Source organism: Atractosteus spatula, chromosome 1 (genome assembly GCF_055471065.1).
Source record: "Atractosteus spatula isolate fAtrSpa1 chromosome 1, fAtrSpa1.hap1, whole genome shotgun sequence".
In the NCBI taxonomy this organism is placed as follows: Eukaryota; Metazoa; Chordata; class Actinopteri; order Semionotiformes; family Lepisosteidae; genus Atractosteus; species Atractosteus spatula.
Genome location: NC_142706.1, coordinates 27,432,198 through 27,452,737, shown reverse-complemented (window position 1 = coordinate 27,452,737; position 20,540 = coordinate 27,432,198). Strand labels below are relative to the sequence as shown.

General features: G+C 35.9%; 1 protein-coding gene across 7 annotated transcripts in view; it reads left to right on the top strand.

Annotated features, from left to right (window-relative positions):
* nek1 (NIMA-related kinase 1) overlaps nucleotides 1-20,540 on the top strand; it is a 104,690-nt gene that overhangs the window by 43,917 nt on the left and 40,233 nt on the right. For 3 of the 7 annotated variants that reach the window (XM_088922335.1, XM_088922180.1, XM_088922261.1), the window contains 11 exons: nucleotides 506-589; nucleotides 1,143-1,226; nucleotides 3,905-3,982; nucleotides 4,158-4,253; nucleotides 4,804-4,959; nucleotides 11,741-11,797; nucleotides 12,328-12,574; nucleotides 13,838-13,999; nucleotides 14,416-14,607; nucleotides 15,543-15,654; nucleotides 16,054-16,145. In XM_088922335.1, coding sequence (XP_088778461.1) covers nucleotides 506-589; nucleotides 1,143-1,226; nucleotides 3,905-3,982; nucleotides 4,158-4,253; nucleotides 4,804-4,959; nucleotides 11,741-11,797; nucleotides 12,328-12,574; nucleotides 13,838-13,999; nucleotides 14,416-14,607; nucleotides 15,543-15,654; nucleotides 16,054-16,145 — 1,360 coding nt within the window. Of the gene's footprint in view, nucleotides 1-505; nucleotides 590-1,142; nucleotides 1,227-3,904; nucleotides 3,983-4,157; nucleotides 4,254-4,803; nucleotides 4,960-11,740; nucleotides 11,798-12,327; nucleotides 12,575-13,837; nucleotides 14,000-14,415; nucleotides 14,608-15,542; nucleotides 15,655-16,053; nucleotides 16,146-17,914; nucleotides 18,064-20,540 lie in introns of those variants that run through there. The other 4 variants (XM_088922586.1, XM_088922499.1, XM_088922414.1 and 1 more) reach the window with 4 other exon arrangements.

Sequence of the window (20,540 nt, the reverse complement as noted above, 5' to 3'; positions counted from 1 at the left end):
CTATTTCAGGAGAAGACAGCCTGAGTTAACACTCATTTCTCTGTGACATCTGCTTTTTTAGATGCTTTGAAACTGTGCTTTTCAACCTTAAAAATTCCTGGGGAGCCCCAGTTCTTGAGGTTTTCTTGCTTTTCATTTATGTACTAAAATCAAATGCCAGTTATTTTGGCCACTGAAGTAATTGTTTTACAGTGAAAATCAAAGAATTGTGTAATTTAGGGTTGGTGACTTCTACAGTCACCATAAAGAAAACATTTTCATTGTGCTTTTTTAAAACATTGGATTAAGTTTTTATTTTAACAAAAAAACATAAATGTTCATTTGTCCCTTGCAAAAAAATAAAATGTTAGTGAAACAAAGAAAAGCAATTCATTCAAAGCAAAGCAATTCAATATATTAAAAAGTGAATTGATAAATTCTTATGAATTTAAAGGAAAAACAACAGAGTATCAATATTTTAAGTCCAGCATTCGTTCTGAAATGTGGTGCATTAAATGGTAAACAGGGTGCCCTGCAAAACCTGGCAGCTATCTATGGAAGCAGGCCAAAGTCTGCAGGAGGTGGGAAAGCACAAAACAAGGAAGAAGAGGTAGGACCCCACTCCCCTCCAGCCTGTCAGATGTTTTATAACATTTTTCTTATGCATGACGCATAAAATAGAGAAGTGAAAAAACCTTGCACCATAAAATAAATAGCTTTCCACTGTGCCACAAAAGAAATCCAACTTTACCTGTCCTGCATGAATGTTTGGTCATGTGTATGTGCAATCTCACTTGAATCTTGGACATACTGTAACCGCTTTTGCTCCTGCCCCTAACAACGTTGTTGTTGATTTTCTTGCATTTAAAACAAATAGGAAGTTGTGTGCATTGACTAAGCTCTTTACATGTTTTTTAGTTAAACTAAGTTCAATTTACAGCTGCTTTTTCAGCTATTTATGCTTATCTATTATCACAGTAATTAAGGTGAATTTTCATATTTTGCAACCATCTAAGTAGTAACCTAAATATTGTTAAATTTTTAAAAAGTAGTTTTTTATTTAACTTGCAGGAAAACCTAACTTATACTTAGTTTTGTCTTAATTATGTTCAGGCACCGATATTTTAGTAATTGTTTTTATGTTTTTTTTTTCTTTCCACCAGGAATATTTGGCTAGGCTGCGACAAATACGGCTTCAAAATTTCAATGAGCGGCAACAGATTAAAGCCCGACTTCGTGGAGAGAAGGTATGTGGGATGGCTAGTGTGACCATGTTTATATAATCTATTAGTTGTTGTTATTATTATCACAGTTGCAATAATTGAGTAAATCATGATATTTTATTAGGTCTTTTCAAGATTTGAGTTTTCCTATTCATATATTACTCTAAGAGGGTGGTTGGTAGAGACAAGATGTCGATTCTCATCAGAACCACATTTCCCAGAAAGCAATGAGGAATAACCTGAGTCACCTGACCAGGAGTTGACAGGAAGGATAGACTTCCAGGGGGCTGTCAATACCTGCTGTTTAGGAAGAAGGCAGAGGCTATGTTATGCGAAGCAACAAGACTATAAATATGCTGGGCAAGCGTTCGAGGTCAGATTCTTCCACGAGGAGGATACCTTTAAAGCGGAGACGATGGCACCGAAACTTTTTGGCGTGCTTTCTCTTTAAAGCCCTGGCAATATACAAAGACAGTACGTACAGTTATAATTCAAAATGAATTAAAAACTACACATCCCAGTTAACGTGGTGCTTGTGATCCTTGCGTTTAACCAACAAAACAGGGTGAAAAATCAGTCACATGACTCGGGCTAAATTTCGAAAGCTTAACCTGCAACAAAGTGAAATTTACACGATAGGCTAACTCAGACTGTCAGCTACACGACTGTGTATGTCGCTTAAGCCAATCCTATTTGGCTTTTTAGTTATGGAGGCGGGAAGACGCCCCCCCCCGGGTACCTGGCTTGTCACCATCTTTAACCGTTCTCTGTCCGAATCACAGCAGGGAGAGACACGTCCGAAAAAAAGTTCATCCCAGCTACAATACAAATATATTTTTGTGGTAAGAGGGAGAAAAACATCAGTATTTACTGCTAGTAATTAGTGTATAATTTATAGTTAAAATCTCGACAAACAGAGCAATGTAGGAATGCTCACTTTTTCTGCAACAGAAATAAACAGGGAAAATAAATCCTTTCTGACATCTCAAATCAGTTTCAATCAAGGTCTCCAAAACAAACAAGAAAAAGCATTTTCAGAGAGCAATTACACTGTGTTTATGTAGAATAAGTGATTAGATTTAAGAGCAAACTAATTTCTTATTCATTTAAAACCAGTGGAATTTCAGCTGAAAAAGATCGCACCAGAGACAGCACTATCTCTGCTTGTCATAGACGTTCAGGAAAGGGTGAATGAAAGAAGTCATGTCAAGTACACTAATTCGGTGATCAATAATAACAGTTGTAGGACAAGAAACAAAAGACAGTGAAAACATAAGCTTTAGAAGGCTAAAACTAAAATTTAGTCTACAAATTAAAGGCAAATGAAAATTAAGGACGTTAAAGTGCTAGAGGTGTAAAAAATACAAAAATGCACCTGGGCAAAAAGTTTTAGAAATGGAGCAGGTGTTACTTTGAAATAAACAAACAGAAAAAAGCCATGACTAGACATAGTGCAGAAGAGGGATGCAGGAACACTTGCTTAGATATACAAAAAAATCACATAAAGGTGTGTTACAAATGAACATGCAAACATGAAATAGATTTGGCAGAGTGAGGAATCAGAAAATTACCACGCATAAAAAACTGCAATTCTGTCGGAGAGCCTTATATGAATTAATAGCAAACATGATTTCACGGAGGGCTTCTCAGATAGTTGGGCATTCAGGTAGTTTGCCAGGGGAAAGAATTTGTAAATATATTTTGTTAAAGCAAGTCAGTTTTTTGCAACACATAAAATACATTTTTCCAAGAAAGTTTAGCCTTCGTCACTAATGAAACCACTAAATAAAGACATAAATATAGAAATCTTAAGATTTTTTTTATTCAATGTTGGTAGCAGGATGAAGTGTGAGGTTGAGCTTAGTGTATATTTTGTCGCAGAGTTGCTGCAAGATGTTAACAGTGAAAACAGGTATTTAGAAATGACTCATTTCAAGGAGAAAATTTTCAGAATAATTATAAATCTAGCAGGATAGAGAAAGCACAGAAAATAGGCAGATTAGCATTAGATTGTTCAGATTAGTATGAAAAGCCATTTAGCAAAGAGGGTGTGAGAAGAGTGACAAACTAATATACTTCAGATCTTTTTTTCTGAACCAGGGAAAATCTGATCATGTTTCTCTGTTACAATAATAAAAAACTATTTTATATAGCACCTTTAAAAGTGGCATCTCAAAGCAATACAGTAGGTGTAAAAACAGTTATAAGGACCACAGATTACAAAGTAAATACATATAAGAAAGACAAGCAGTTAGAAGTGCTACCAAAATTAGAAAACGAAGCAGATACAGACACTAAGTCTTCTGAAAAGAAAGGTTTTGTGTTAGATTTAAATGCACTCAGGGTAGGTGACTCTGATATCACTGGGGATACAAATTCAGAGCTCTGGCGTGCAACTAGAGAAGGTCCTGTTACCCACAGAATGTAGATGTTCTCGAGGATAGGTAGAAGACCAGAGTCAGACAGACAAAGGTGGGGAGTAGACAGATAATAAGCCAGATGGGTACTGAATGAGGATGAGGATTTGAAGTTGACTAAAAACATGATAGTAAGCCAGTGAAAGGACTTGAAGACAGGAAAAATTCATAGTTGTACAGTTGTATTTGAAAAGAAGTTTATTTTGGTTTATACAAAAGGAGATTCCAATAAATTTTATACAACATGTCTACCATTTTAATTAATCTTTCTCTTGCATTCTTTAGTATGACACAGATGGTTCAGATAGCCAGGAATCTAGTGATGAAGCAGAACTAAGGCGAAAGAAAATTGAAGCCCTCAAGGTTTGTAATTCACTGTAATAGCAAAAATAACCCAGAAACTAACCAAACTGGTAACTGATTTTAGTTTCAGATAGTTTTATGTTTCAGTTTATTGTAAATGAAAATCTTACATTATTGATTAAGAGTTGAGGATGTTTCAAAGTGACCAATTCTGGTATTGGACACTAAACTGCAGGCCCAAGCAAAAGCTCGAGCAGCAATTCTGAAAGAGCAGCTGGAAAAGAAGAGAAGAGAAGCTTATGAAAGAGAGAAGAAAGCCTGGGAGGATCACGTAAGATTATTAAATACACTTTTAAACAGGTGATAAAGTCTAATCTTAGTTCTCATATGTTACAACTGAGGTGACAGAATCTGAGGCAATTTTTTAAATAGTAAATTGTGTTGTTAAAGACATTAATTTTATTGTTTTAGCCCCTGTATTTTTTATTGTATTCTGAGGTTTCTTTTTATGATGACCTATGTTAATAAGTATGTATTATACTTAAAATGAATGTTTAGAAGGCAGGACAATAACCACTTACAATATACAACTTAACAGCGGTGTACACTGCCTTTTTGACTGATTTTTGTGTGTGCATCAGTTTTTTTTCACCAAGGGCAGAATTAGCTTAGTTCTTTTACTTGATAATGGGTAAAACTATTCTCTTTGTCCAATGATTAGCAATACAATTGGAATGGAAAAAATGACAATGACACATACTAATAAGTAACTGCTGACTGTTGTTAACTTGGTAAAGATAAAAGAATATGTAGTTATATGTCAGTTTATTTCAGTAGCACTGAGTGCCGTTGTGAGATACTGTGTCTGTCTGTTTGGTCAGCTTGCAGCACGGGGAGTGAAGGTGGCATCTGCTGTGGTAGCCCCAGTGATGGGAGCAAGCTCTGCCCTGCAGGACCCCACTACTAAAGCACAGCCTCCACCGAGACTTGACATGCCAGCCATATCTATGACTGCTGCTTTGAAGGATGTTAGTGCTGTGAGTCTCTTTAACATATCAATCTATGTAAATGTTATGACACAAAATGCAAAAATGGGTCAAGTAAGGAAAGGCTATATGATAAGTATGTGTTGGAGAGCCCATCTTGTGTTTCCTAATAGTACAGAAAATCTGTAAAGGTATACATGCAGTCACTCAGAATGTGGGTGGGGTATTTCTTCCAAAACAAAATCACAGAATTGTGTGTGTTACAAAAGAACATGTGAACCTGAAGCAGATTTAGCAGAGAGTTAGGGGCTTGAATAATCAGGTGCATTTCTGGTAGGGAGACTATGAAGGTTTGATAGGATAGAAAGTCAGAAAGTTAGCACACATAAAGAACAAAGCAATTCAGTAAGAGAGCCCTTATATGAATTAATAGCAAACATGGCTTAATGGAAGGCTTCTCAAACAGTTGGGCATTCAGGTAGATTGCCAGGGGAAAGCATTTGTAAATATATTTTGTTAAAGCAAGTCATTTTTTTGCCACACATAAAATAGTTACACAGTGCCTTTAGTTCCATCCATTTTCTAATCTCTTTATACTTTACAGAGTAGCAGGAGTCTATCCCAGCAAGAAACGGTTGCAAGGTAGAATACACCCTGGACATAATGTCAGTCCATCACAGGGCAGACAAACAGACACAAACACACACTTAAACCAGGGTCAGTATTCCCCTAAGGCATTTAGCCTACCTTGTTTTGGACTGCAAGGGGAAATGAGATTACTTGGAGAAAACCCTCTTGAACCCAGAGAGTACATGCAAACTCCACACATACACTACCTCAGGAATTTAATCTAGGGCCTCAACACGGCAAGATGGCAAAAATAATCACTGACCCACCATTAAAAATGGATGGATATCTTGATCAGCTTTCTAGTTCAAAGATTTCCATGCATAATTTAATTTTGAAATCCTCCGAGACATCTGGTGCTACTGTTGTATTTATGGAAAAAACATGGCAAAAACGGCACGCTAACCACTGTGCCATCCGATTCCTTAGTTAATATACTGTATTTAATTTTTATAAACAGTTAAGATTGTTATTAATTGTTGATTGTTAGCAAAATATTTAAAATTATATTTTACCCTATTTTTTCTTTATTAATTTTGTATTTTACTTATTATTTGATAGTCAGATTTAATGTACATTTGAACAATGAAAATGAAAAAAGCAACAATTTATTTGTGCTTATTTTAATATTGATTACTAATAGTTTATGTTCACACCTGACTTTCTAATTTAGATGTACAGATGCAGCCATTCAAAATGCAAGGTACAACCCAGTACCGCGTGATATTATGTACAATTCACCATGTTTCACCACATTACGTGATTGGCTGGCCAAAATGACCGACAGGGGCACTCAAGGTGCATTGGTTCTTAGTTCAACGATTTAATCATTTAATCTCTTTACTGTGCATGTTTTAATCCGCTTAATATTGAATATTTATATGGAATTTTACAACTAAAGGGAAATTTTAGTTGCTGAGCATAAGAAGAGGAGCATAACGCATCTGAAGGTCATAAACAATATAAATTTAGGAACATAAACATATTATGTAAACTGTATATGGCTGGTATTGGTGATTATGTGTGTGGTGTAATGGCTTAGGTGTGTGCCTTGCATGCTGGAGGTCGGGGGTTCGAGCTCAGCTGTCACCATGAGATTTCTTTTAACAAATAAACATTTCTTTGAAAATTAAAATATCAAATATCATGGACACTATAATGACATTTCTAGAATTTGATTAATATGGAATTCTGTATCTAAATAAATTAATAACGATATAATTATATTCATATACTGTAGCTCAAATCCTGCTAAACTTAAAATTAGAGTATTATTGGACAATTTTGTGAGGCTCTGGCAGAATTTCTCTGAAAACTGATGAGTTATAAAGGAGACACATTGTGTATCACCTCTTTTTACACTTGTAAAAAAGAACAATCCAATGTTAATGCGACACTGAAAATATTAGAGCTTTTGGGCTCACGTGGATTTGTGCCCTACACCCTGTGGGACCGCTGTGTACATATGTTCACAATGCGAGAAATACTGCTCAATATGAGTTCGTGCGAACAACCCGCATATGACCATTGGAACGCAGAACGGCACCGAAACAAAGTAGTCTCCAGTTTTCCAGCCTGTAAGCAGGGAATAAAGCTTTGTTTGATTTCTGAAACCCTTTCTTTATGTCCTGTTTTCATTCAGTTAAGGGTCAACTATATTCACAATACTGCTGACAGCAGGAACATTCCTATTCTTTACAGCTTTTTAAAAACAGCACCCATGATGTTTAAACCTATTTTTTACACAGAAGAGTGACAGCTTTGCCACAAGAAAAATCTCTTTTTCTTGTGGTTTTATTTAATGTTACACTATGCACTAGGATAGCAGGATGCTGTTCATGAGCCAATAGCATTTAAACCACAACACCCACAATGCTGCAACTAAGAGTTTTACAAACCAGGCAGGTGATATTTAGAAATATATATTGTAGTATTTTGGGGTTTGGCGACACTCGTTGACTGAAAAACGGTGCTTTTATTTTTCGGCACAGCCAGCACAACCCCCACGCCCACGCACCAGCAGAGAGAGAGGTGTACCCACTATTGATAAACATACAGAAAAGAGTATTAAAGTATTGGCTACACCTAAAAAACAGTAACCAAAATTCCTACCACCACAAAGCCCTGCTATGCTAAGAGCTGAGCCCAAAACAGAGCCCCCTGAGGCCTCCCTCTTGGTGCCGCCTCCCCCCACGGAGCGCAGTGGGCGTTACACTATTTTCAGAGCCTGAGAAAAAAAGACCTGCTGATCTGTCCTTTATAACAGGAAGAGAAAATGTGATTTTTTCTGTACGAAACGCATGTTGTGTTTATGAAATTCAAGTATTTTAAACATTTTATTAAGTAGTAAAAAACTTACAGCGTACACAAAGATTCTAAGCTGATCACAAGGAAGAAAAATCACCCATTTTTCGTGCATAAAAAGTGGTTATTACCAAATTTAAATCTGTTTTTATAGCTTTTAAAGTCTTGCAATGTCTATGTTAAGCAGGAACACATCATTGTATCTTATTTTTTATTTCTTTTTTAAAAATTAAAAAAATCTTTGCCCAGCCTTCGAAAGGAGATGGTGGATACCACTACCAGGTAGTCAGTGGTAGGGTCCTGTTGGAGAGAGAGGTAGACAGAAGTGTCGGTTAGTTGTCTAGATGCTTCAAAAATATATAGGTCCTTATGCCACACCACAACAGTGCATCTTTTGTCTGTTGGTTTGATTACGATATCATCCCTGTTGCGGAGAGACTGGAGTGTCTGAATTTCTCCTTGGGTGAGGTTAGACCTGTGTTTACTGGGTATAGAGATTGTCTTGGGAGCTTGATTGGTGCATTAGTTAGTGAAATAATCAACTGGTGGAAAACGGCTAGAAGGGGGAGTCCAATAGCTCTGTTTGGGATTAATATTGTTAATGACATCAATAACCAGATTGTTGTCAGCTGTCTGTCAGGAGGAATCGTCAGCAAAATGTGCTCTGAGATGGATCCTGTGGTAAAAGCGAAGAAAATTGCTGTCAATAAGATCTTTTATAAAAATTATACCTTTTTACATCATTAGATTCCGTGCAAAGGGTCTCCCAGTTATTTGGAATGTTTGAGTTAAATCAAAGGATTTGTTGCTGTCGGAATTTCCGGGGTTTTAAATTGAAACTCTAACCAGCTTTGCATCGCCTCTTCTAGGAGTCCTAACATACTTAGTAACAGTTCTTTTCTTATCTTTTTCAAATGAACTGGCTGTAATTGCAAAAAGGCAAATAAACCCTTTTCAAAAACTGGATGATAAGATCTCATCCTCTACTAGAACAACCATAGTGTAGTAGCTTTAAGTACATAATTCAAGGCCCTTACGTTAATTTTAGTCCTCTTTGATTGTACTCGTTTTGTGGCTGAGTTAGTTTTATTTTGTCTGGCTTATCATTGCTGATAAAATTAAATATCTTTTGCTCATACAAATTAAAAAAACCCTCAGGTGGAGATGGGAGACACATTACAAGATAAACTGAGGAATTATTAGTGAATTAAAGTTATTTTACCATAAAGTGTTAATTTTATACTTTTCCATGGTTTTAATGTTTTGTCAATTTTACTTAATTTACAATCAAAATTTACTTTGGTCAGTTATTGCATATTTTCTGGAATAGAAATACCCAACATGGCCGCTGGTCCATTTGACCATATTATTTGCAGATTGCACTGTCGTGAGAATGATGATTTTGCTAAGGGACCATATAGCAAACTAGTACATTTCTCATAATTAGGTTTGAGACCTGACAAACTTGAAAAGCTATTGAGGTCCACAGTTAAAGCTAATAGTCAGGAAAACAGAGGTTTAATAAAAAAAATTGTATCATCAGCATACATGGCTACTTTTAAGTTAAGATTATTTATTCCAAGACCTTCTATTTGCTCATTAAGTCTAATTTTTATTGCCGTTATTTCTATTGCAATTATAAACAGATAAGGGGAGAGAGGGCATCCTTGTTTGACCCCTCTTAGTACTGGAATGTTCTTAGAGATACGAATTATTTAAGGTTCCACATGTTGGTTTATTGTACATTATCTTTATACATTTTCTGATGGATTCCCCAAAATTAAAGTACTGTAGACATTAAAATATATAATCAAGACATACTTTATCAAATGCCTTCTCAAAATCTGCTATAAAGATCAATCCTGGTGTATTTGAATTGTTAAAATAATCTATTATCTCTAAAATTTTCCTCATTTTCCCCAATATATCATTCCTGTAAAAGTCCAGATTGATCCTGATAATATATAATGTTATGCAGCACTTTTTTTAAAATGATTTGCAATAAACTTTCCTAAAAGTTTTGCGTCATAACACTGTAAGATTAAGGGTCTCCTTAATCGCCTGGTCGCCTGGTCAGTACCTGGATGGGAGACCTCCTGGGGAAAAAAGGTTGCTGCTGGAAGAGGTGTTAGTGGGCTCAGCACGGGGTGCTCACTCTCGGTCCATGTGGTCCTAATGCCCCACTGATAACTGATGTGTGGTGAGCATTCTGGTGCACAATGGCTGCCGTCACATCATCCAGGTGGATGCTGCACATTGGTGGTGGTGGAGGGGAGTCCCCATTACCTGTAAAGCGCTTTGAGTGGAGTGTCCAGAAAAGCGCTATATAAGTGTAAGCAATTATTATTAATTATTTTTATTATTAACTCCATGAACTATTGCTTGTTTGAACTAAACCATGCTCCGGCAAATAATCTACAGTACCTCCTATTGCAACACCTGGTTTAACAGGATTTACGTGATAAGCATATTGTTTAAGTGGGGTGGCATTACTGATGTCTTTATCACTGTATGACAAAAGTTTGAGTCGGTCTTTCTGATAATAAAAGAGAGTGCCTTCTAATAAGTTTAACTATGTCTTCTTTTTCAGCTAAATGAGGCGAATAGAAAGTCAAATCAGTCCGCACCTCAGAGTTAAATAAGCTAGCGCTTTGGTCGAAAATATTTTGCATAACAAGACTGCATTTAGACTGTGTACATAAGTAAACAACAGAGTGAGTACCTAGCTTACTTAAAGGTGTAACACCTTTTAAGTAAGTTTCAACTTATTGATAAGCTGCCTGAATTCCTTAATCACATCATATTCACTTACAATAATTCTTCCAGATTTACTCATGCTGGATCCAATTTTTCCTGAAACAAGTCTTTGGACTGAAGTACTGTACATTATATGGTACTGTGCAGTAATCAATTGCAGTATGATATAAATGGTACATAAATAAACAGTCTGATACTGTATGGTTTTAAAATATGTGAATATGAAATATGTTTATAATCAAAATGTAAAGTTAAATTGTGTCCTGATGGCTTTTTGCTGAAATTTCCATTAAAACACAATATAGATTATCTCATTGCAGATGTAAACCTGAAAGAGGCATATTGCGTTCACAACAAGCTCTACAGTATAATAAACCTTTTTATACTTTTTAAACCATAGTTTTTCCCAGGTGGTCTCCTATTCAGGTACTGGCCAGGCTCACATCTGTTTAGCTTCTGTGGGTTGCCAGTTGTGAGCTGCAGGGTTATATGGCTGCTGGCTATTAATAAAACTCTAAACAGTTTACAACTTAAATTCTTTAATTGGGAAAAAGATTGTTTCAAAGGGCTCAGCATTTACCGGGATTCGAAACCAGCCGTTTTCTGGGAACAGCCCAAATGCTTCTTCATGCCACATTAAGCATTCACTGCTCCACCTTGCGGTTTTACAAAAGAGTGCAGTCCAACAACAGAATATTGTTTAAAAAGGGCAGCATGCTGTGGTAAGTTGTGGTGTGCATGGCACAATGTGCTGCATTGTCCGCCATGCATTCTGTATGGCTGGATCTGTAATTGTATGTTCTGATTAGTTTTGTATATGTAATAGCTTGTCTGTTGTTTTGTTTTCACTGGTATCCTGTCCAAGGGGTACCTTGCCTAGGCCTGTTGCCTGCCAGGATAGGCTCAATAGTGTTTTATTTAAATGGTTACATCATTGTGATACTTTAGAATGAGCTGTTTAAAACTAAAACAGTACTTTAAGAAAAAAAAACCCATCCGCTTTCCAGGTTTACTCTATGTAAAGGAGGTTTTACAGTATAGCAGAAATAACCATCTTGATCTTTCTGTAGAGCAACACCTCAGTATACCATGTCTATATTTTGTCTGCTTCAATGTATCTCACTTAGAATGGTTTCATCTTTAGGAGGATCTTCCATCTGCTGTACAAGTATTGAAAAATCCAGATCCTGCAGACATTCAGGTAGGTTTACTTTTTGTTAGCACAAATGTGGTTAATCATAGGTGGTTACCTCATCATTAATTCCTAAAATATGCTTTAAAAATCTCCAGAGCAGTATATACCTTTGTGTACTTAAAATATTGAGGATAGTCAGAAAAACAGGATAACTGAAGCGATCTTTTTAAGCTTAGTGTATTTCTCAGTTGATTTTCCGATTATATATCTATAGAGCCTTTTTAAGTATGTTTTGTTTCTGGTTGCATGGTACACTGCACAAGAATGATTTAATAATTCTGAAAGGTCTGCTTTTGCATTTGTCGTTCAGTTTTCATCATAATTCTGTTCAAAACCAGACTAATAAAATGTCATATGCAAAGTTACACCAACATGCTGGAGTTCTGCTTACTCACTAATTTCAGATACTGGGCTAGTTTTCTCATTCTAGAGAAACACTGATCTTGAGGCATGACCCAAGGGGCTTAAAATATGCAAAATATTTTCCTTCCCTTAACAAGTAAATTTGGAATGCTTTTGATTGTTGCCTATTTCAGAGTGAGAAACGAGAGATACTGCGTAAGTTGAATGAAAATTTGAAGGTCCAGATCCGCACAGTGGAGCAGGCAATCCAGCTATCAGAAAATCCAAACATACAACAGCAGATGATGCTTCAACCCAAGATAGACTTCTCTGAGGAGGGAGCGCCCTCTGCAGGGGACAGGAAGAAGTGGGATGCTGGAATTAAACCTGACATCTCTTTAGCACAGCAGACCCTAGAGGAAACCTTCTTGGCCACATCTGGTGAGCCCTGTCTAAGAAGTACTTTTGATTAATCTATTCAGTCTTCACTTAGCAAATTTATAGTCGGGTTCATATTCAGATAAAAAACACACACGTGAGACTTATGAAACCATTTGTTTAAAAATAATTATCACAAAGGTATTACTTTACATCTCAGTGGATTAAGTAAAGAACTTTTTATCCATGTTTATTAATAAAAACAGTTTCCTGAGTGTTCTAACTTAGTATAATGGTAAATGATATATAAATCTGATCATTTATGGTCTAAGGCATTAAAACCTGGAATCTCTATCCAAGATACCAGACCCAGTATCCAGCTCAGCTGCTTCACCCAAATAATTCTGATGACAGAACCTGGACAGAGGAATCCAACACTTGACATTGCAGACAATGGCCAAGATTTATTTTAATATACCATAAACTCATTGCCTTGTGGAACAGGGTCAACCACCAGTTCTGAGACTGGGACCTCATTTATGCCATTTGGAGTTTTTATTTACCTCCATGCCCACATGATCTACTGTTGTATAATTTTGTTACCTGCTTTATCATTCTGTTAAGCTCTCTGTTGATGTTGTGAAGCATGCTATAGCAAATGGTTAATTGAAATAGTTTCTCTCTCACATAGTATAATTCTGTAATATTAGTATTCTGCTTTGACTAAAATGAAAAAAATGACCAAGAGAATTTTTCTAACAAGCTTTGCTAGTCAGACAATGGATGTGAATAAGTTAGTATGGAAAGCCGCAGGCTGTAGTAGTACTTGACAACTACTGATTCTGTGATTATTTAGTTGCTTGGATGGTTGACATAAAACTAGTACATAGTAGGATTTTCAGGTGAAATGAACATTTAATTACTTTACTGAATTCTATATATGAAGTTTCCACTTAGGAGACCATAATCCCCATTGTGTTAAAGTCAACAGATTCATTAAGTTAAGCCTGTTTGCTGATGTAATTTTTACATTGGCTCAAGGTACAGCATTAATGCCTGTTGTAAATTTTTTCTTGTGGTCCTCTCAAGTGTTTTTTAAATTGCATTTCCAATGTCTAACAAGTGTTCCATGAATAATGTTTAATTAATTCTGGCAGTGATCCTAGGGTCCATAACCTCTGATTTGATATTGAAATTTGTTTTACCAAGTATTTTATTAACTGAATTAAATAGCGAACATAAAGGGATGATTTTTAATGAAAATTTAAATTAAACTTAAACACTTAAACCAATGTTGTGAAATCCCTCACAATTTTGTCATTATAGATAAGACCATGGGAGAAGTCATTAAGCTTGATGCTTCAGATGGCCCAAGGCGAGCCTGGGGAAAGCACCCTGATACCCATGTGCTGAAAGTGCTGGGAGAAGCCATACTGCAGCCACAGACTCTGTTCTTTGGAGAAACAAATTATGAAATTAATAGAAAGCGTAAATCTTTTTTTTATTTTCCACTTACTGAGCATCACTGTAATATGAATCACATATGAATAAAATTATTTCAAAATCATCAGTAAAGATTGACAAATTAAAACACAAGAAAGAAATTTTGAGTCAAGCAATCTTTTGCAAAAAAGTATTCCATGATTTGCTTTGTCAGTAGAACTGTGTGGTTTCAAAATACACATGTAGTACTTGGTTTGTTTCATTTTTTACCATGTTAGTACTGTGTATGGACACATTTTTGTATGCCTTGACCAGAGATTAAGCATAGGAAATAACTTTTTGGTCTACTGTGTTATATGACTGCTTAGTTTGTTTTACCCGTTGTTCACATTGTTTTGATTTAATTCTTAATCTATGCGAAGAGTGCCAGGACCAAAATCAGTGTGCTTCTTTGCTTGCAGAAGGCTTTAAACCAGTAATAGAAAAGACCTGTGCTGTTGGAGATACTCTGGTGGTAAATAGCATAGGTGCTGCAATTGAGAATACTGCTGCAACAAGAGAAAAAGAGAAAGAACAGGACAAACCCAAAGAAAAACCACCAACGGAACTGAATTTATTACCTCAACTTCTCTCTCCTCATGGGAATTTGGATGGTGAGTTGAGACACATTTTATAATGTGTGTTTGGGTAAAGACCATAAGAGTTTTGCATCATAGCTACTGATAATACAGTTGATATGAGAATGTTTGGTATACGAATTTTCGCTAATCTGAGCATATTGGAATTTGTACCTTGTAATTTTTATAAGAATGAACTATCGAACAGCTGTTTGTTTCTGTGCGGGTGACAGCCATTGTGGTTAAGGACGCCATGAGGCAGCAGTGCTTTGTTTACGATCACAGTGGAATCTTCTGCTCTCATTTTCGAAGTGTTTTTTGTGTTTGTTTTGCAGTTGATGTTCATTATAGGGTCTTAAGGAAGAGAAAAAGATTCCTTAGTGTAATAGTCAACAATGATATGCACATTGTTCTAGCCTATCGCTTGGATAGCGATCTATTACGAAAGAATGAAAAATGTAAAAACGAGTTCATTAATTATTTTACAGTTATAGTTGGCTTATTTGAATAGAACTGCATTGTTCACTAAGCTTGCTATTATGGTCTGTATGGTATTATATGTTTAGAGTGATTTTGGAGTGAACTTCTCTTCAATTTGGGACGGGGTGGAATTTTCCCAATAAGAAATAATGGAATTTTTATTTTCGATTTACAATCTCCTGCCTTCCAAACAGATTTTCAGGAACGAATTAGGTTTGGATACCAGGGTATGAGTAGACACAAATTTTTACTCTAGGTCACTTTTTCATCTCTCTAACCGAAATATTTGTGGTTAACTATACTCCTGAACTCCTATTTGTATTCAGAAATACCCTCATATCTTCCCTGTTTTACAATAGAAACACAATTATTGTTGTCTTTCTCTTAATTTTATATTCCTTTTTCGTGTTAACATCTCTTTCTGAAGATTTATACCCTGGTCTTATGTGATTTTTTTTCTCTCAAAAATTTGTATCTGGGGTTTTTTGCAGAGCCAGAGGATTTGGAAGCAGAGGAGCTAGAGCAAGCTTCTGGCAAACCTGAGGCTGCAGAGTCCCTGAATGGTGTTATTAATGCTTGGCAGAATGAATCACTCAAGCTGAAGTATGTGTGACTGTAACTGTACATTGCACTTTTTTTGATATATGTTTTTAAAGAAACATTTTATTCATTAAAAAAAAGTGTATTCAGCAGAATATATCTGTGTTTATATATAACATTTATATGTAGCATATTTATAGCAGCAGTTCTCTCAAAATGCCCCTTTATTTTTTTTTAAGGGCTATGGGCAGAAGTTTACTATTTTATTGTTATTAATTTCTGTATCTTTTTTCCTCATTGCAGTTTTGGAAAACACTGAACCAAATCAGATCTGTAACTAAGAATAAAAAGCTTCAATCTTTTCTTAATTGATAAAAAAATGGTGATGGGGGTCTTCTTGGATATAACATTGCAGGTATGCAAAGACTGAAGCAATTTATTGTTTGATTTGTTTCCTGTCAGGTCACAAGAAAGTAGTATTCCTCATGCTGAGTTGGGCAGTGAGGGTGAATCCAATGAAAAGACAGAAGAAACCAAACAGACAGAGCTTACAGGTCAGCTTTCACTCCACTTGGCACTTTAGATGACAATATTTTGAAAGAGTTCTAATTTCTGTACATTTTTGTTTTATACTCTGAAATGATTATGCTTTTTTCTGTGCCCACATATAATCAGATATTCGGCAATATACCATAGGTTGTCTAGTTGCCACAAATAAAAACTCACTGAGCTTGGGTGAGATGTCCTTGGCCGTCCACTCCAAAACAAATCTCACTAAACTCAGATCTTCAGTTTACCTCTAATTAGTTTTGTACCTTTAGTGAACTATAATGTTAATGTCTTATAATGTATAATATCTTCTAGAACTATATAATAAACCAGTAGTGTATAATGTTATTTACACAATTTGCAAGCACAATGCTGTCTTGTATAGGCAAGGGGGCAGCACCAACAAATAACAAACCACTTTCCTTTGCTTTGTTTGGTCTCAACATTAACAAATGTTCTTTCAAAACATGAAAATCTTTTATTTAGTCTTGATTATTTTCATCAAACCTTTGCTTAGCGGGGAATGTGAGGTGATTTCTTGAACACCACATCTTCAGGGCTTAAACGTCTGTAATGTTACAGTGAAGATCTAGAACTACACGTGACAGAGAACTGACAGATTAATCCAGTAAAATAATTTGTTCCTACTGGAATAATGTTTTAATGTCTAAATCCAGATTAACTATTCATGATATGTTTGCATACACTTCTGTCTTTTCTTCAACATAATGTGTGTTGTGAACATATTTAATTATGCAGGAGATGTTTTAAGCTGTTGCATGGTTATATCAAGAAGCACCTGTTTTGTTCCCTTTTTGGTTTATTAATGAAACTGTATGTTCTCAAATTACAATAATATACAGATGACAGCAAGGAGGAGAAAATATTTCAGACTCAAGCAAGAAGTATTATTGCCTTACTTTAGTGCATGTGAAAGCTTACAAACTTGGGGGCAAGCTAAAAAAAATCATGGTTTACTTTTGTGGAGTTGATTATTATCAAAGTAGCTTGAAATATATATACAGATGCAGCCATTCAAAGTGTGCAGTACAAACCCGTACTGCACGCAACTACCTACATCATACCAAGGTACGTGATTGGCTGGCCAAAATGACTGACAGGGGCACACAGGTGCATTGGTAGGAAGTGGAAAGATTTAATCATTTAATCTCTTTACTGTGCATGTTTTTAATCCGCTTAGTATTGAATATTTATATGGAATTTTACAACTAAAGGGAAATTGTAGTAGCTGAGCATAAAAAGAAGAGGAGCATAACGCATATGAAGATCATAAACGATATATTTTAGGAACATTAACATATTATGTAAACTGTATATTGCTGGTATTGATAGAAAAAATACACACCAGTATTTCATTTCTCACTAAACGTTTTAAGCATCAAAGTCTTACATGTGGTTATTTCAGAAACGTTTTTACGTGGTCCTTCTGACCATATTACTGTACTTTTATATACTTTGTGAAAATTGATCGTTTTAACCTTTTCTGCGAATACGCTCGTTATCGGAGTAAACAAAAGCATACTTTTAGAATCGGATTAATAGGGAACATAATGTGGAATCGCGTATCTAAACAAATTAATAACGATATAATTATACTCATGTACTGTAGCACAAACAGTAGTATAAGACTTTCTATTGATGTGTGTATGGCTGTTTCACTGTTCTTCACGTGACTGCATCTGTGGCGTAATGGCTTAAGCTTGTGTGTTATAAGCCTTGCTTTGGGTTGTGAAACTGTTTTTTATTTTTTTAGGATTTTTTGAAGATAGCACTACAGGTAATACACTGGAATAGGGGGGTCTTCTTCATGACTCAATAGCATTTCAAGCACAACATTCAAAATGCTGCAACCAAGTGTTTTACACACTAAGCAGGCCCTCTTATATTTCACTGTCATGATTTCTAATGTGAATCCCTTTCATAATGTTTTATTATTTCTGGTAGATAGCTCCATTGGACAGGTAATACACTGGGATAGGGGGTGCTTCCAGTAAGTTCTGGGTTTCCTATGTTTTATTTCAGTTTCACATTGGTTCTGAAAGTTAACACTTATGCAAGACATACTGTTTTTTGGGCATATTGAAACTGTTACTTAGCTTTCTTTGTGAGGGGAGTTATCCTGAGAAAAGATGTACTTTTCTTTACTGTTTTCTTGATTTTCAAACATAGCTATTATGCTATGCTGTGCAGTATGGGGTGGCTGTTTACTTATCAATAGTGCCTGGAATCTAAAACCATTAGAAGGGTTACAAACCCAAGAAGCCCAAGTAAAATAATCAAAAGCACAGTTGGACAGATGTTGAAGTTGACCCACAACCGGCTAAAGAACTGCCCCTTGCTGTCTGTATTAAACCTTGTTCACTCAGTAGTTTGTAAAGTGTAAAGTGCTATGAAGAAGAATGAAGATACTCTCACATTTTGATGAAAGTTATAGTTTTTTAAATCTTTTAAATGATGGGTGCTCCTACAGTTAAAGGACCCAAATAATCTAAAAGCTTCACAGCTCAAGGGCAAAGTATCCATAGATTTTCCCAAAGCTATTTAAATCAAATGGCTTTTTTTATTCCTTTTTAGGAACATTTATAGCAAACATATTATGCCTAGGGATGTTTTTTTATAGCAAGAAATTATGTTCTGTCTGTAAAATTGAAACATGTTTTGGAGTACTGTCACAATGCTTTTCTGTTTTAATTATTCCAAACATTTCTGGCTCCAGCATGCCAAACAACATGGTCTTTAACATCATCCCTGAAGACATGGTCTTCCCCCCTTTGTTTTAATATTACTGGATAGAACACTGAATTGCATGTATATTTTATCATTAAAATTGTCACATCTGATTTCTGTTGATGGTTGTGCATGCATGTAATATGAAATACCGATTAAAAAAATATAGATTAAAAAATATTGATTTATCGATAAACACTTTTGTGTTTCCTTTTTGTATTGCTGTTGGATTCCTTTTCCGTAGTTCACAGAACCAATACTCCTGCAGATAAACCTATAGTCCTTCCACTGAACTATGCTTTGTTTCTTTCAAATCTATCTCTACATATCCTGCTTGCAAAACCTACCACTGTGACATTTTGCATACCATACCCTCATCAGACCAGCATTTGCAAAATGTACATATCCAGGTATCTGAAAAAATAGCCAGGTATCTGAAAAAAAGGCTAAAAGGCTTCACATATCAAAGCAAGTTTGTGATGGGTCAGTGGGCGTGCTAGTGTGTAAAACCCTTGGTTACAGCATAATGAGTATGGTTGTGCAAAAACTATTGACTTGTGAAGAGCACCCCCCTATCCCCAGGTACTGCCTGTCTAATGGTGCCGTATTGGAAAAAATCATAAAAAATAAGGAAAAGTTTCACAACCCAAAGCAAGGTTGTATAAGGTGAGGGGGTCTGCCTAGTGTGTAAAACACTTGGTTGCAGCATTGTGAATGTTGTGCTTGAAAACGTATTGACATGTGAAGAGCACCCCCTATCCCCATGTACTGCCACTCTAATGGTGCTATATTGAAAAAATAAAGAAAAGATTCACAACCCAAAGCAAGGTTGTAAAAGGTGAGGGGGGCTGTCTGGTGTGTAAAACACTTGGTTGCAGCACTGTGAATGTTGTACATCACAGGACAGACAAACAGACACAAACACACACACCAGGGCCAGTTTTCCTGTAAGCCAACTAACCTAACAGTATGTTTTGGAGTGCGAGAGGGAATCATATCACACATAAGGAGAAAAACCACGGAACCCAGAGAGAACATGCAAACTTCACACTCACAGGATGGCAGGAATAGAACCGAGGGCCCCAGTGCTGCAAGATACAGATGCAGCCATTCAAAATGCGCGGGCGATACCGCATTATTTTCCGGTACGCTGTACGCAGTCTACCGCAAGTTACCGGTAAATACCGCGAGTTACCGGTAAATACTGCTAGTTACCGTAAATTCTCCTATAATACGACAAGCAAAATAATAGTATCCGGAATTTCTGCAAGGTGGAGCTAATAAAGCTCAACCTCTCATGTTTGAGCTGTGGCCATCAAAGTCTTTAACGAAGATATTACTAATAGTATTAATAATGAATGACCTTGGACAAGCTGTAAGTGTAAACTCAAAGTATTGCCCTGGTCAACATTCTTTTTTTCATTGACCGTCTTTGTAAAAGTAACACCACAGCATTTCGCAATCACGCATTTTTTTCCAATCATGCAAAGTACAGTAATTTTTGAGAATCGATTCACCATGCCTTTCACATGCTCATAAAAGAGATTGATTTAGGAACATAAACATATTACCGTATGAAAACTGTACTGTATACAGTATGTATATGTATATTTAATGTCTTAACTGTGCCCGTTTAAGTATTGAATATTCAT